At 36.2% G+C, this 13,668-nt stretch overlaps 1 protein-coding gene across 2 annotated transcripts; it reads right to left on the bottom strand.

Annotated features, from left to right (window-relative positions):
- Positions 1-318: 318 nt before the first annotated feature.
- LOC109268594 (killer cell lectin-like receptor 2) lies at positions 319-12,996 on the bottom strand. Of its 2 annotated transcripts, XM_019451961.2 has the most exons (8): positions 12,360-12,996; positions 11,887-11,923; positions 10,625-10,741; positions 9,009-9,098; positions 7,640-7,846; positions 5,602-5,744; positions 3,419-3,525; positions 319-493 (listed from the first exon to the last, which is right to left on the bottom strand). In XM_019451961.2, the coding sequence occupies exons 3-8, from the start codon at positions 10,737-10,739 to the stop codon at positions 334-336; spliced, it is 822 nt and encodes a 273-aa protein (XP_019307506.1). In that variant the 5' UTR covers positions 10,740-10,741; positions 11,887-11,923; positions 12,360-12,996; the 3' UTR covers positions 319-333. The 2 variants fall into 2 exon arrangements, with proteins under 2 accessions (XP_019307506.1, XP_019307505.1); XM_019451960.2 differs by lacking the exon at positions 11,887-11,923.
- Between the last annotated feature and the right edge of the window lie 672 nt (positions 12,997-13,668).

Raw genomic sequence — 13,668 nt, 5'->3', positions numbered from 1 at the left:
TTCATCCTATTAATAAGGAAAGACCCAGCCTATTAATAAGGAAAAGACTAGACTATCAGAGATGTCTAATTGCTTCAGGGAAATAGAAAGAGAGAATTTCTCAGGGCCATTAAAGAGAGGGGAAATTGCTCTCCAAAGACAAAATCTTGCCCTCTTCCTCAAGAAAAGATCAGGTATCTAATTTCTTAAATCATAGTCCAAAAAGAACATTTTCTTCCTTCTCTAACTCATCTCCGTTTCCACAGTAAACTAAGTCCTGCTATCAAAAACATTAGTTTGTAAATAATCACAAATTATCACAGCAACAAACAAAAAAAATTACAAAATTCTATCTCATCTTTTCTTATAATTATTGAAGCAGGGAAAGAAAATATCACCAATTGTCTTCTCACAGATACAATTGTACTTCTGAGAGCACTCAGCATTTGTTATTCTTGTTGAAGATAAAAATGCACATTGTCCTCTTCCAGAAATATTCATGAATGCATAGTGCCTGTAGAAAAGAAAGCATACACGCTCAGCTGTTTAATTCTGAAGCTGACAGTAACATAAATTATAATTTTTTAAGTCCATTGCCTAAATATCTAGAAAATGGAAATATTATAACTTCATCAGTAAAAGATTTTCTTTTGGTCTTAGCCTATTAAACAGAATATCAACTTTTGATCCCATAATAATCTCTCATTTTATTTTACACTGGGAATTTTTGTTAGAAGGCAAAATTACCTTGCAATATTGCTATGGAGTCACGATACAGTAAGCCTGCTTTCCATCCCTCATATAATTTGTATTTGCTATGTATTTGAATATCCAAATCTCTTACAGAAAGAAAAGAAAGAAAGAAAGAAAGAAAGAAAGAAAGAAAGAAAGAAAGAAGGGAGGGAGGGAGGAAGGAAGGAAGGAAGGAAGGAAGGAAGGGAGATAAATGAAACTATCTTGTGAGGCATGGGCAGAAAGCATAAGATGTATTAAATATATATGGATAAGTAAATCAGTAACCTTGGAGACATGTCAGGTATATATACAGTATAGAGCATAGGAAAGGAAGAAAGAACAAAGCAGCACTAAATGTCTCACTCAAAATATACACTATGAACAGAGATACTTAACATCCATGAGGTCTTAAACTCACCTCCCACTGGTGACACGCATACTGGCCCTCTGCCTAAAAAACTCAAATAAAATCCATACCTGCTCAGCAGGTTCACTGAAAAGCTGCAGTTGTGGCCGGGCTTATGTGTTCCTGCCTCTCCCCAAGAGAGAAAATGTGTATGCTGGCCATAGAGGCTTCTGTTTGGTGGGCCCTCTTAGTCAAAACTCAAGTGATGTCCTAGAAACCACACCATTATCAGGAAAGCGGTATGGAGAAGAATCAGGCCATATGAAGATTACTTAAACCAGGATTCGAGTGATCCTTTTACCCACTGGCACCCTATCCTGAGTTTGACAATTGATCCCATTCCAGCGCACTGTGAAAAGCTATCCCATTTCTTTCCCCTTGCATAGTGCTATTTGTTTTAAATTGATTTGATTAACTGTACAATTTAGGCATCTTAATTTGGCCCATGAGCCTTTCTGTTCTATGCTTCTGAGGTCTTTGCTTAGAAGTGTACTCACTATGACTATATCGAAGTAATCTCCTTCATGACATCTCTTGTAAGTTTGCAGCCCAAAATCACACTACTTGTAGGACCTAAATTTAGAATTAAAAGTGGCCCAGATACACCATACCCCAAGGTATCCAAAAACAGCTAATTATTCCTTGAAAAAGCAACCTTCATCTCAGTCCCCAAATAATTTCCACAGCAGCTCAAAAAGAAAAACAAAAATCACTAAACACTACAAAGGAAATGACACCATGAACAAAAGCAAGCAGAAACAATAGAGTAGACCCACAGACTTCAAATATTAGAATTATCGGATACCAAATATAAACTAGTATGTTTGATATCTTTCAAAAGACAGTTTGAAAATATGAGTAACTAGCAAGATTTGAAAACTTAAAACAGAATCCCTAGAAATCAAAAGTGTAACAGTTAAGATTTTTTAAAAGTCATTGAGCAATTTAAAAGAAGATTATAACTAAATATAAACCCAAGCGTTTACAAAACACTGCACTTCAAAATAAAACTTTAAGGGTGCCTAGCTAACTCAGTTGGAAAAGCATGCGACCAGGGCCATGAGGTTGAGCCCTATATTGGGTATAGAGATCACTTAGTTACTCACTTACTTGCATAAAGAAACAAATTCAAAATAAAACCATAGTGAAGGTATATGTATGCATGTTTGTGTGTATACTCATGTATATTTATGTCTATAAATAATATAACTAACAATATACAGATCAAATGATGTGATAATATTTCACACGTATCGAAAATATCCTAAGTCAAAAATGCGTTTAATACACCTAACCTACTAGGTTAGCCTAGCATGCCTTAAATATGATCAGAACACTGATGTTAGCCTTTAGTTAGGCAAAACCATCTAACACAAAGCCTATTTTATACTCAAGTGTTGAGTATCTCCAGTGATTTGTTGAATCCGATAGTGAAAGTGAAAACCAGAATGGTTGGATAGGTACAGGATGGTTGTAAGTGTCCGGGTTGGTGATCTTGTGATCACGTGGCTGACTGGGATCACGTGGCTGACTGAGAGCCGCAGCTCCCAGCATCACAAGAGATCATACTGCACATCACCAGCCCAGAAAAAGATCATATGAAATATTCAAAGTACAAATTCTACTGCATATTGCTTCCACATTATTGTAAAGTAGAAAAATTATAAGTTTGGGGCCCCTGGGTGGCTCAGTCAGTTAAGCGTCCGACTTCAGCTCAGGTCACGATCTCACGGTCCGTGAGTTCGAGCCCTGTGTGGGGCTCTGGCTGATGGCTCAGAGCCTGGAGCCTGCTTCCGATTCTGTGTCTCCCTCTCCCTCTGCCCCTCCCCCGTTCATGCTCTGTCTCTCTCTGTCTCAAAAATAAATAAACGTTATAAAAAAAACAAAATAAAAAAAAAAGAAAAATTATAAGTCAAACCATTATAACTCAGGGACCATCTACAACGGTGTGTCAGATGAATTTGGGGTATCCTCAAAATACCCATCTGTCATTGTGGGAGGGATCACTATAATTCAGTCAGAATGATGTACTTTATAATTTTGGTTTATTTTGTGTGCCTCATAACACATACGTCTGAGCATGTGCCTAGGATCATAATTTTGTTAATAATCTACATGACATTTCCCTTCCTTTTTAATTATACTTCCTAAAACATTTTCTTAATCACTCTACTTGTTCTTACCAATGACCCCTGTGGGAAAACTGTGGGAAACAAGACAAGATTCTTTTTAGATACAGATACATCCTGATTCCAACACCAATGTTGGAGTTGGAATGCATTCATTCCAGAGACTTACATCCCCAAAAGTGGGTCACTGTCAATCCATTTCCATTTTCTTTCTCCTCCTTTATATGATAATCCAATCCAGTAGTAATTCCTATAAGTTTGGGTTTGAATGAAGGTCTGTAAAGGAAACAAAACATATCATGTGACTAGCTCCCATCGGTTAGATAAATGAAAAAACCAGATAAAGGTCCCAGCTATTTCTGTGGCTGGTACTCTGCTATGTTCCATACCATACTTCATCTCTACTTCCTAGAAAACCCTCTCTTCCTGCCCATCCCTGTGCTTTTATCTTCTGAAGTAATTTTCTATCATAGATTATTTACTTAGTATTAAAAATGGCTGCCAAGGGGTTCCTGGGTGGTTCAGTCGTTTAAGCATCCAACTCTTGTTTTCAGTTCAGGTCATGATCTCACTGTCATAAGATTGAGTCCCAAGTTGGGCTCCATGCTGGGCATGGAGCCTGCTTAAGATTCTCTCTCCCTCTCTCTCTGCTCCTCCCCTGCTCGTGCTCTCTCTCTCTCTCTCAAACAAAATCAAATAAAATTAAAATTAAAATTAAAATTAAATGGAGAACTCCTGGGGTGCCTGGGTGGCTCAGTCAGTTAAGCATCTGACTGTCGGTTTCAGCTCAAGTCATGATCTTGTGGTTTCATGAGTTCAAGCCCCGCATCAGTCTCCGAGCCTGCTTGGGATTCTCTCTGTCCCTCTCTGCTCCTTCCCCACTCACGCTGTGTCTGTGTCTCTCAAATAAATAAGTAAACTTAAAAAAAAAAAAAAAAATGGAGCACTCCTTTAAAAAATTTTTTTTAATAGAATAAAAAACAAAAATGGCTGCCAGTCTCATGGATTATTTAAAACACGAAAAAAATGTAAATTTAAGTATCTAATAATAGACTTGTTAAATAATTTATGACACTATGAAACTACTCAAAATCATGCTCCAGAAAAATATTTAAGGATACTGACAGTGATCATTACATATTCTTAGATGAAGAAAGGAATTTTCAAAACAAATTTATTAAAATAAGAAGTATATATAAGAAGTTGTGCATCAGAGCTGAGAAAGGCTTGCTATAGTGTAGTAGTTAGAAAGGGTGAAGGGAAAAGGGGCAGTATTTGGAAATATTTGCTATGTCAAAAAATGTAATATATCAAAGTGACATATAATGTCTGATCAAATGTGTGAGTGTATTTTAAAATATAGGTTTAAATTTAAGTGGGTTTTACTGCAACAAACAAAAATAATTTTATGACTTCATATCATAAATTTTTTTTATGTTGTGATTTAAAACATCTATTAGATTTGCATATAAATGTTGTGTTGTTTTCCTAAGTGATAAGTAGACATTTCAGACTGATCTTTGAAAACATTTCTCAGTAAAAAACATTCTGTGTATGTGGATAGTTTTTATTGGTAATAAATTTAAAAGATAATTTTGATATTGTCACTTTATTTTCTCTTTTTACAATTCATTTTAAAAAATATACATCGATACAATATATTAGAATATTGATCAAATGAATGTTATGTACAGATGCAATGAAAATCACCATTAGGCTAATTTGTAAAACTGTTATCACTTTTACGTTACTCATTATTATCTCCATTTTGCAGCTGGAAAAACTGAGACCCAGACGCTAAGTAATTCACCCAAGCTCACTTAGCTAGAAAGTGGCAGAACTGGATTTTGCCTGATACCAGGCAGTCTGGCTCCTGGATTCCTAATAGTACCTACTGGATTAGATTGCCTCCAGGTACTTAGTTGCCACCTTAGAAGGATAAATAACCACTGCTTCCAGGCTGCAAATACCAAAGGGTTAAGAGCTCCATTGAAGGAGAGCCATGCTTTTCAGTGAGCTGTTCTCCTGCAGATGCCTTAGAAAAGGAAATGAATGCAAAACCCCAAAGTGAATCTTCAAGGGGGTTTTCCATTTTGGAAATATTAATGGTCATCATGAATAGATAATATAAGAATGCTTAGTAAGTGGCAGCATCATATATGCCCATCAGTAGGCAGGGTTTTCCAGAACGCTTAACCTTCTTAACTACACAACTTGTGCTCACTCAACAGATACAACCCAGAGGATAACTGAAGGTCCCTCTGTCTGGATTGCCACATCCTCATTATCTTGGGTCCCTGGGTAAGAGACCTGGTGCAAGAAAATAAAAGTAAATGTAACAGTCCATGTTACCAGTTCATCTTGATCATTTATCTTCAGAAGAAATGAATTATAGCTTTGGCATGTCTGTTTACATCCCTTCCAGTTTTTATATTCAGGAATAAAATAGTAACACTTTATTCCACAACAGGACCAGTGGCTTTCATAGAGTTTGCCTGCAACATATAAGGTGAAACATTACCTGCTATTCCATTAAGCAGAGCCATATATTTATCAGCCCTCCATAACTAAGTAAAATCTTAGTATCATCAATAATGACAATATTACGTTCATCAAGATTCTGGAATGCAAAGAGATAGCTCTCATGTTCCTTGCAGCACAATTCACGACAGCCAAGATATGAAAACAACGAGTGTCCCTCAATGGATGAATGGATAAAGAAAATGTGATATATACAATCAATAGAATACTCTTCAGCCTTTAGAAAAAGGAAATCCTGCATAGGCAACAGCATGGATTAACCTTGAGGATATTATGCTCAATGAAATAAGCCAATCACAGAAGTATAAATACTCCATGATTCCACTTATATGAGATACAAAAAATAGTCAAATTCAGAGAAACAGAAACTGGAAGGTGGTTGCCAATGGCTACAGGAGGGGGAAGTAAGGAGTTTTTTGTTCAATGGGTATACAGTTTCAGTTGTGCAAGATGATTAAGTTCTAAAGATCTGTGGTACAACAAAATGCCTTTGGTTAACAATACTGAAGTGTGCACTGAAAAACTTGTTAAAAGGGTGAATCTTGTGTGTTCTTACCCACTCCCAAAAAGAGAGACATGAGAAAACTTTTGGAGGTAATGGATATGTCTATTACCCTGATTATGGATGATTTTACAGATATATGCATATGTCCAAACTTGTCAAATGATATACAGTAAATATGTGCAACTTTTGCATGTTAATAATACCTCAAGAAAGCTGTTTTTAAAACAATAAAAGTAAGTTTTTAAAAAGATTCTGGGGGCGCCTGGGTGGCTCAGTCGGTTAAGCGTCCAACTTCGGCTCAGGTCATGATCTCACAGTTCGTGGGTTCGAGCCCCGCATCTGGCTCTGTGCTGACAGCTCGGAGCCCAGAGCCTGTTTCGGATTCTGTGTCTCCCTCTGTCTCTGCCCCTCCCCCACTCGCGCTCTGTCTCCCTCTGTCTCAAAAATAAATAAACATTAGAAAATAATAATAATAAAAAATTTTTTTAAAAATAAAAAGATTCTGGAATGTCTTCTAAATAAAAGAAACATTCTTCGGGATTTTTTTCTTTTCCTCATACATTTTATAATGTATCAAATTTTTGAAATAGCATTGATTCTTTAATAACAGAGAAGATAAATTCCTACAACCTACCATATTGAAATGATATTAAATATGCAAAATCTTTGTAAACTCCAAATCCTAAACAAATATTTAATAGTTGTTAATTAACCAGGTCAGTTCATTCCACCATTATACATGATAACAGAATTTATTATGTGAGATTTAATATTCTTATCTCTTGGATGTTTTTAATGGTATTATCAGACCGAGTTGCACAAACATCAACACTTAGGCAAAACTTGCAGGAGCACTGCAGAGAGCATACAGGCCAAATATCTCAACTCAAGGCAGAATGGGAACACACGCACACAATCATCTTTCCAAGAGCATCCAAATGAAAGGCATTGTGCCCATTTTAGCCGAAGTACATTTTTACTTATAGCCTCCATATCTCATGTCAGCAACAAAGCGGAGTGCCTAATTTGCCCACAGGTCCAAAATGATCCAAGTTTTCAGGGAAGCTGACACACGATTTCACCTTCTGGGAGTAGAAATGCAGGGCTTGTCATTGAGTTTGGGGGAAATATAGAGCCCTACTAATCCAAATGGCTCCTGGGGTCTGTCTCATATTTGATACAGGCAAACCCGAACACTCATATTACATCTCAGAAGTAGAAATAAAAAGTTGCCTGGTAAACCTAGATCACTAGCATAGATCGTAAACCTGTCTATTTAGCCTCAAACCTTCTGGGAGGGGAAGAAATAAAAGAAAATCATGCAATCTTCCCTTCCCTTCATACCTATATTTTTTCTCAGGCATGTCCTTTCTATAAAATCCTGCTTCATTTTCTGCTGAAGACTTTCATTTTCACGACTGTTATATTCCAAAATCTTATTTGTCAAAAGTTGCTCCTTGAAGTAGCTGTCATTTTGCACAATTTGGTACTCTTGGCTCAAATTTCTTATCTTTTCCCTCTGCTGATGGTTTTCTTGAATATACTGAAAAACTAAAATTAACAGCATAGGTATAATATAAAAGTACTCATACGGCTTAACTGTTAAAATGTAAGACAAAGGAAAGTCTCACTTTGATAACCAACCCATTTCATTACTTTAAATGAGTAATTTGACATTTAGAAAGTAACACCTCAATAAACTAACCATAGAAATGGAACCACCAAATTTCACACTGTTAGTAACCTGAGTGTAGAATAAATAAATAAAATTATGATGGTAACACCTTATAATTCGGTTTTGTTTCTTTTTAAAAGTTAGTGCATCATTTATAAATAGGTACCAAAGTAAAAATCAGTCAATCAACTTTTAACAACACATCTGAGCATGAAAAACTGTGCTGAGACACATAAGGAAATAGCATCATTGTTATTAGAGGAGATAGAATATACACAGAAGAAAAGAGAGAAAGATTTAAATATGTACATTTATCTGAGTGTAACATATTAGTAATTTTCTCAAAAAATGTCAAGAAATTCAAATAAAAGATAACAGTTGAATTTAAGGGGCACCTGGGTGGCTCAACTAGTTAAGCATCTGACTCTTTGTTTTGGCCTCAGGTCATGATCTTTCAGTTTCCTGGGTTCAAGACCCATGTGGGGCTCTGCATTGGCAGCTCGGAGCCTGCTTGGGATTCACTCTCTCCCTCTCTCCCTGCCCCTCCCCCACTCACGCTGTCTCTGTCTGTCTCAAAATAAATAAATAAACTAAAAAAACATTTAAAAAGTTGTATTCAAGATCATCTAATGTCCATGTACAGAATCACTCTTTCCACTAAACTATATCTTCATTAAATACTTAAAAAAAATCACAAGAAAGTCATAATTTCTTCTGAACAGCTATTTCTTGAAGAATGTTTAAGAATCACAGTGATCTAAACTCAGAAGTCAGAATATGACTAAGTCCTGTAACTGGAGGAATGTTATCATGTATTATACACAGTAAGACAACTCACTGAACCACAGAGTCACTGGAATAGGTAAGTAACATGAAAATAGCACTGTGACATGTCTATGGAAAAAATCACCCAGAAGGAGCCACCTGGGACATTCCCTGATGGGAGTCGGGGAACAATTAACGGAGCACAATTAATATTTGCACAATTAGCAGTCCCTGCTATTACTCAGGCTTGAAGGATATATTTCAATTACTCACTCTTTGTCCCCAACACTGCAACTGTCACCAATAGTAGTAAACAGAGGATCCCAAGAATCACCGCAATGAGATGCCAGGGCACTGAAAACTCTTTAAATAAAAAGAAAGATAATTATCAGGGGCAGAGCATGGCCCCTACTAACCTTAGCCTGGGATACCATTTGAAACAAAGAGACAATCTTCCCTAAAATTTTTACAAAAATATATCATACCAATTGATTTAAATTCGTAACCTAATAATTACAGTTTTAAAGTCTCAGATTTCTGGGGCGCTTGGGTGGCTCAGTCGGTTGAGCATCTGATTCTTGATTTTGGCTCAGGTCATGATCCCAGTGTCATGGAATCCAGCCCTGTGTCAGGCTCAGCAAGGAGCCTGCTTGAGATTCTCTCTCTTTCTCTCTCTGCCCCTCTCCCCTTTTATGAAAAATAAAAATAAGGTCTCAGACTTCTGATGATATACACCCACTGTAGAAATATTACACATAAGAACAGTCCAATAGGATTTTAAAAGTACTTCCCTTACTAAATAGAGAGCTGTCCAATGACTATGCTGTGCACTTGAAACTAAGGTGCATTGCATGTCAACTATCCTTCAATTTAAAAAAATCTAACCAAGTTTTCAAAAAGAAGCACAGAAGGCAATAGACATAATACACATTTATAAGAATCCACACGGACATTGTATACTCTTTCCTGTGATCACAACTAATCATGAAGAGGAACAAAAAAAGCAGTCAATATTCTTGAGGAATTGGTAGCCAACAGTGGATATTCTGAAGCTGGAAATGTGATTGGGATCTATCCTTAAACGAGTTTCTAGAAATAGGGGCGCCTGGGTGGCTCAGTTGGTTGAGCGTCCAACTTCAGCTCAGGTCATGATCTCACAGTTTGTGAGTTCCAGCCCCACATCGGGCTCTGTGCTGACAGCTCAGGGCCTGGAGCCTGCTTCGGATTCTGTGTCTCCCTCTCTCTACCCCTCTTCTGCTCGCATGCTGTCTGTCTCTCTCAAAAATAAATAAACATTAAAAAATTTTTTTTTAATTTCTAGAAATCAAATTTCCTTTCTTTTTCATCAATTCTATTTTTCCCTAGACAATATTATATTTAGCCTCCTATTTTTGAGGTCCTTGATCTGAAAACTGTATCTCTGTCACTAAATTAAAACAGTAAAAGTCATTCTCACTTTAGAGCTCGTGACAATATTCTGTTTCTTCATTGCCGTTAAGGTTTGGTAAATATTTAAGACACCTAAAACACCTTCTATCTGAATAAAAACATTGTTTCTAACAAATATTGTCATTTTTCAAGCAGTCTTTAAGACCTTTATTTCTCTAGGAAATGCAGTGTTTTCTTGAGACTGTAATCTGTCCTTCACTTTTAATGGCCTCAAAAATTCCTCTTGATCAGAAATTTGAATAAAAACATTTTATTGGCTTTATGAATCTAAAAGAATTCATCAATTTCTCCATTCTCACAAACTTAAAAAGAAAAAAAAAAAAAGACTTGCTCTGCTACCTACGCCATTATCGTTTCCTATCACCATTTGAGAACCTGAAGGACAGACAGGAACTTTTTTTCAAACGTCAAAGTTTGAAAGAGATGCTTAAGACACGTACCTTTGTCATCAGTTTTCCCAGGCCTTTGAGTCCTACCTGGCCTTATTCTATTTTGTGACTCTGAAGGAGACTGAAGAAATCTCAGGGTGGAATAAATCACTTTCTGATCGCTCATCTCTACAGGAAGAAGGGAAACGTGTTTTGCATTAAAACCTCACAACAGGATGATTTCTTTCCAAAGAAAAATTACAGTGTCAGTCTATAGAAATATACAAGAAACATACCTAGAGGTGTGTGTGTGTATCTGTATGTGTAAGGGGAGGTGTGTTTAACTCCTTCAAGTGCACAAAGCATGTGGACTGAGCCTGATATATATAGGAAAGCGAAAACCTTTCAATATTTCTGTTAAACTCATTTATACTTCTAGTGATTATTGCCATTATGATTAGAAATACAGAAAGGTGGTTTTTTTTTCATCTACCAATACACTGAATAGGCTGAGTCATATTCACCCAGCCAATTTAACTCCAAATGTTCAATGTACATATACAAATGTTGGGCAAATTTGAGGCACCATTGTAAATTACTGAGACCATTTTAAAATTATCAATTCAAAAAACAAAAATTCTGTTTCTGAAGTACTGAAAAAATATAAGTATCTTGCCTTAAAAAGCCTTAATATACACATTCATATCTATATATAAATATTACAAAGTTCTTGCATTCTTTTCAGTTATGACATGACTCTACTAGAGTGTTTCCCAAAATACATCCCATAAACCATCTGCAAAAGAATTATTAAGGGTTAACATCACAGATTGCTCAACAATCTGATTCCAGTGCCCCATGCAAGGTGTGTGGAATAAACATCTCTTAGGGGTGCCTGGGTGGCTCAGTTGGTTGAGCATTCAATTCTTGATTTTGGCTCAGGTCATAATCCCAGGTAGCCCCATGTCGGGCTCTGTTTTGAGCATCGAGCCTACTTAAGATTCTCTCTCTCTCTCTCTCTCTCTGTCTCTCTCTCTGCCCCACTCCCCCACTTGCACGTGCTCTCTCTCTCAAAACAAAAATAAATTAATTAAAAAATAACGATTAAAAAAATCTCTTAGTTGGAGCCAAGACTCCTGTATTTTTAATCCCAAATGATTCCATGTATATTTGAATTTTAGAAATAATTTTCTAGTGTATGATGTTGCCACAGAAGCCTCTGTGAAAATAAAATTTGTCAATAGGCAGTCATTAGTTAATATCCATAAAGGATTTGATCTATAATAATATCAATATAACAAGAAATTATTAAATAGTAAACGTCTAAAACTTACCTTGGTTCTTATATTAATCAGTGTGAAGAGATGATATCTAAGGAGCAGAAAACGTGGAAAACAAATTGCACATGTAACTATATCCTTTTTCAATTTTTTAATTAACTTCTAAAATTTTCTAACTTCTTCACATTTTCCCTAATTTCCTAAGGAACAGGAGTGTTTTCACTTATTCAGTCCTTTAAGATGGATAGTATGTAAGTAACTCAACATAAAGCAAAACACGCAGCATATTGAGAAAAAGAAAATAGCTTCCCGTGAATGCTGCAGTAGTTTTCATATCCTTTAGAGTTCATGCAGTTCTGATGTGATCATTAGAAAATTCTTTTCTAGCAATCCCATATTCATGCCAAGCCACTTGTAATAAAATGCCATATTCCTAGCATCTTTTTTCCTGAGAATTTTTTCTTTATAAGTGGGACTAGTAGGATACTCAGATAACAAAGCTATGAGAAAGCAAAAGCAAATGTTACCTGTGTCTATGCCAGGCAGTGATGCAGGTGGAGAACACTGATCCAGAAATGCGGTGGAAGAAGCTGGCCTTTCCAATCCTGGATCCCTTGTGTGCGTCAGGGCTATAAGACAGAAGGCAGAAATGAATTTTCTCTGAATGGTACTCACACTAAAAAAATTAGTGCCCCTCCTCTTGACCAAAGTGGTGAAAGGAAATTATATCAAAAGGTTGATGTTGAGGTATATCTTCCTCCATTTCAACTAATCAACCACTTCGAACTCTTTGCAAAATAACAGTCAAAATCAATTATTTGAGGACTGAACATATAAATGAACACAGTTTTGTTCTAAATTCTAAGTAACTAAATTCTTTAACTCTTAAATAGCCTGTTAGAAACTTTGTCTTCCATGTTGCTATTTGAAAAAAATGTATTATTTCTTTTTTCCATTTATGTGTACTACAGATAAGTGTATTTTAGAAATTGTTTTTACATGTCCATAATTCCACTACAAAAATTTTGGCGTATATTCTTCTAGTTTTTCTATCCACACACTGGGTTTATTATCAAAGTTGGAATCGTTCCATACATGATGTTTTTGATTATTTCCTAATAAATGTTTCCTCATTTAAAAAATATTCATCTACAATGTGATTTTAAAAACATTATATATTAATAAAAATATATAGTCATTACCCAGACAGATTATATCACAATTTATTCAGGCAATCCCCTACGGTTGGGCATCTGGGTGGTTTCCATGTTTTTTGCTAACATAAAAAATATTTGGCCTTATTTTTGAATACTGTCTTAGAAAAAATTTTTAAGCATAAAATTATGGGATCGATACGTTAAAGAACTTTGATACATATTGCCAAATGCCTTCCAGTGAAGTTGCTCCCATTTGTACATCACTCGGTGTGTGAGAAAATGCTCACATTTGATCTTTTAAGAAGAGATACTATTGAAGTATTCCTCCACTCGAGTTTTGTGCGTGAACCTTACTTCGTGAAGATCTTCAACCTTCCAGCTAAAGGAAATTCATCTCTGCAACTGTTTCTATGAGTCAGACCTTACCAGAATACAGCCAAATCTCCCTGAAGTTCATTGTCATGTAATACAGTCCTTGTCAGTCTTCTGACATACAGCTCTATGAAACCAACCGACGTTGCCCTTCACATCACATGATTATGGTTAACGTGGGGTGTGGCAGAGAGGAGTGAGGTGGGATGAGAAACAGAAATTGGTTATGCAGAGACAACTCACCCTCATTTCACCCGACTCTGACCAAATTCCTCGCTTATTCTTTTTTTCCCTTACCACGTCGAGC

This window comes from Panthera pardus, unplaced genomic scaffold (assembly GCF_024362965.1).
Source record: "Panthera pardus isolate Hobbes unplaced genomic scaffold, ASM2436296v1 HiC_scaffold_6, whole genome shotgun sequence".
In the NCBI taxonomy this organism is placed as follows: Eukaryota; Metazoa; Chordata; class Mammalia; order Carnivora; family Felidae; genus Panthera; species Panthera pardus.
Note: the sequence above shows the minus strand (reverse complement) of the source record. Positions and strands in the feature narration are given on the sequence as shown.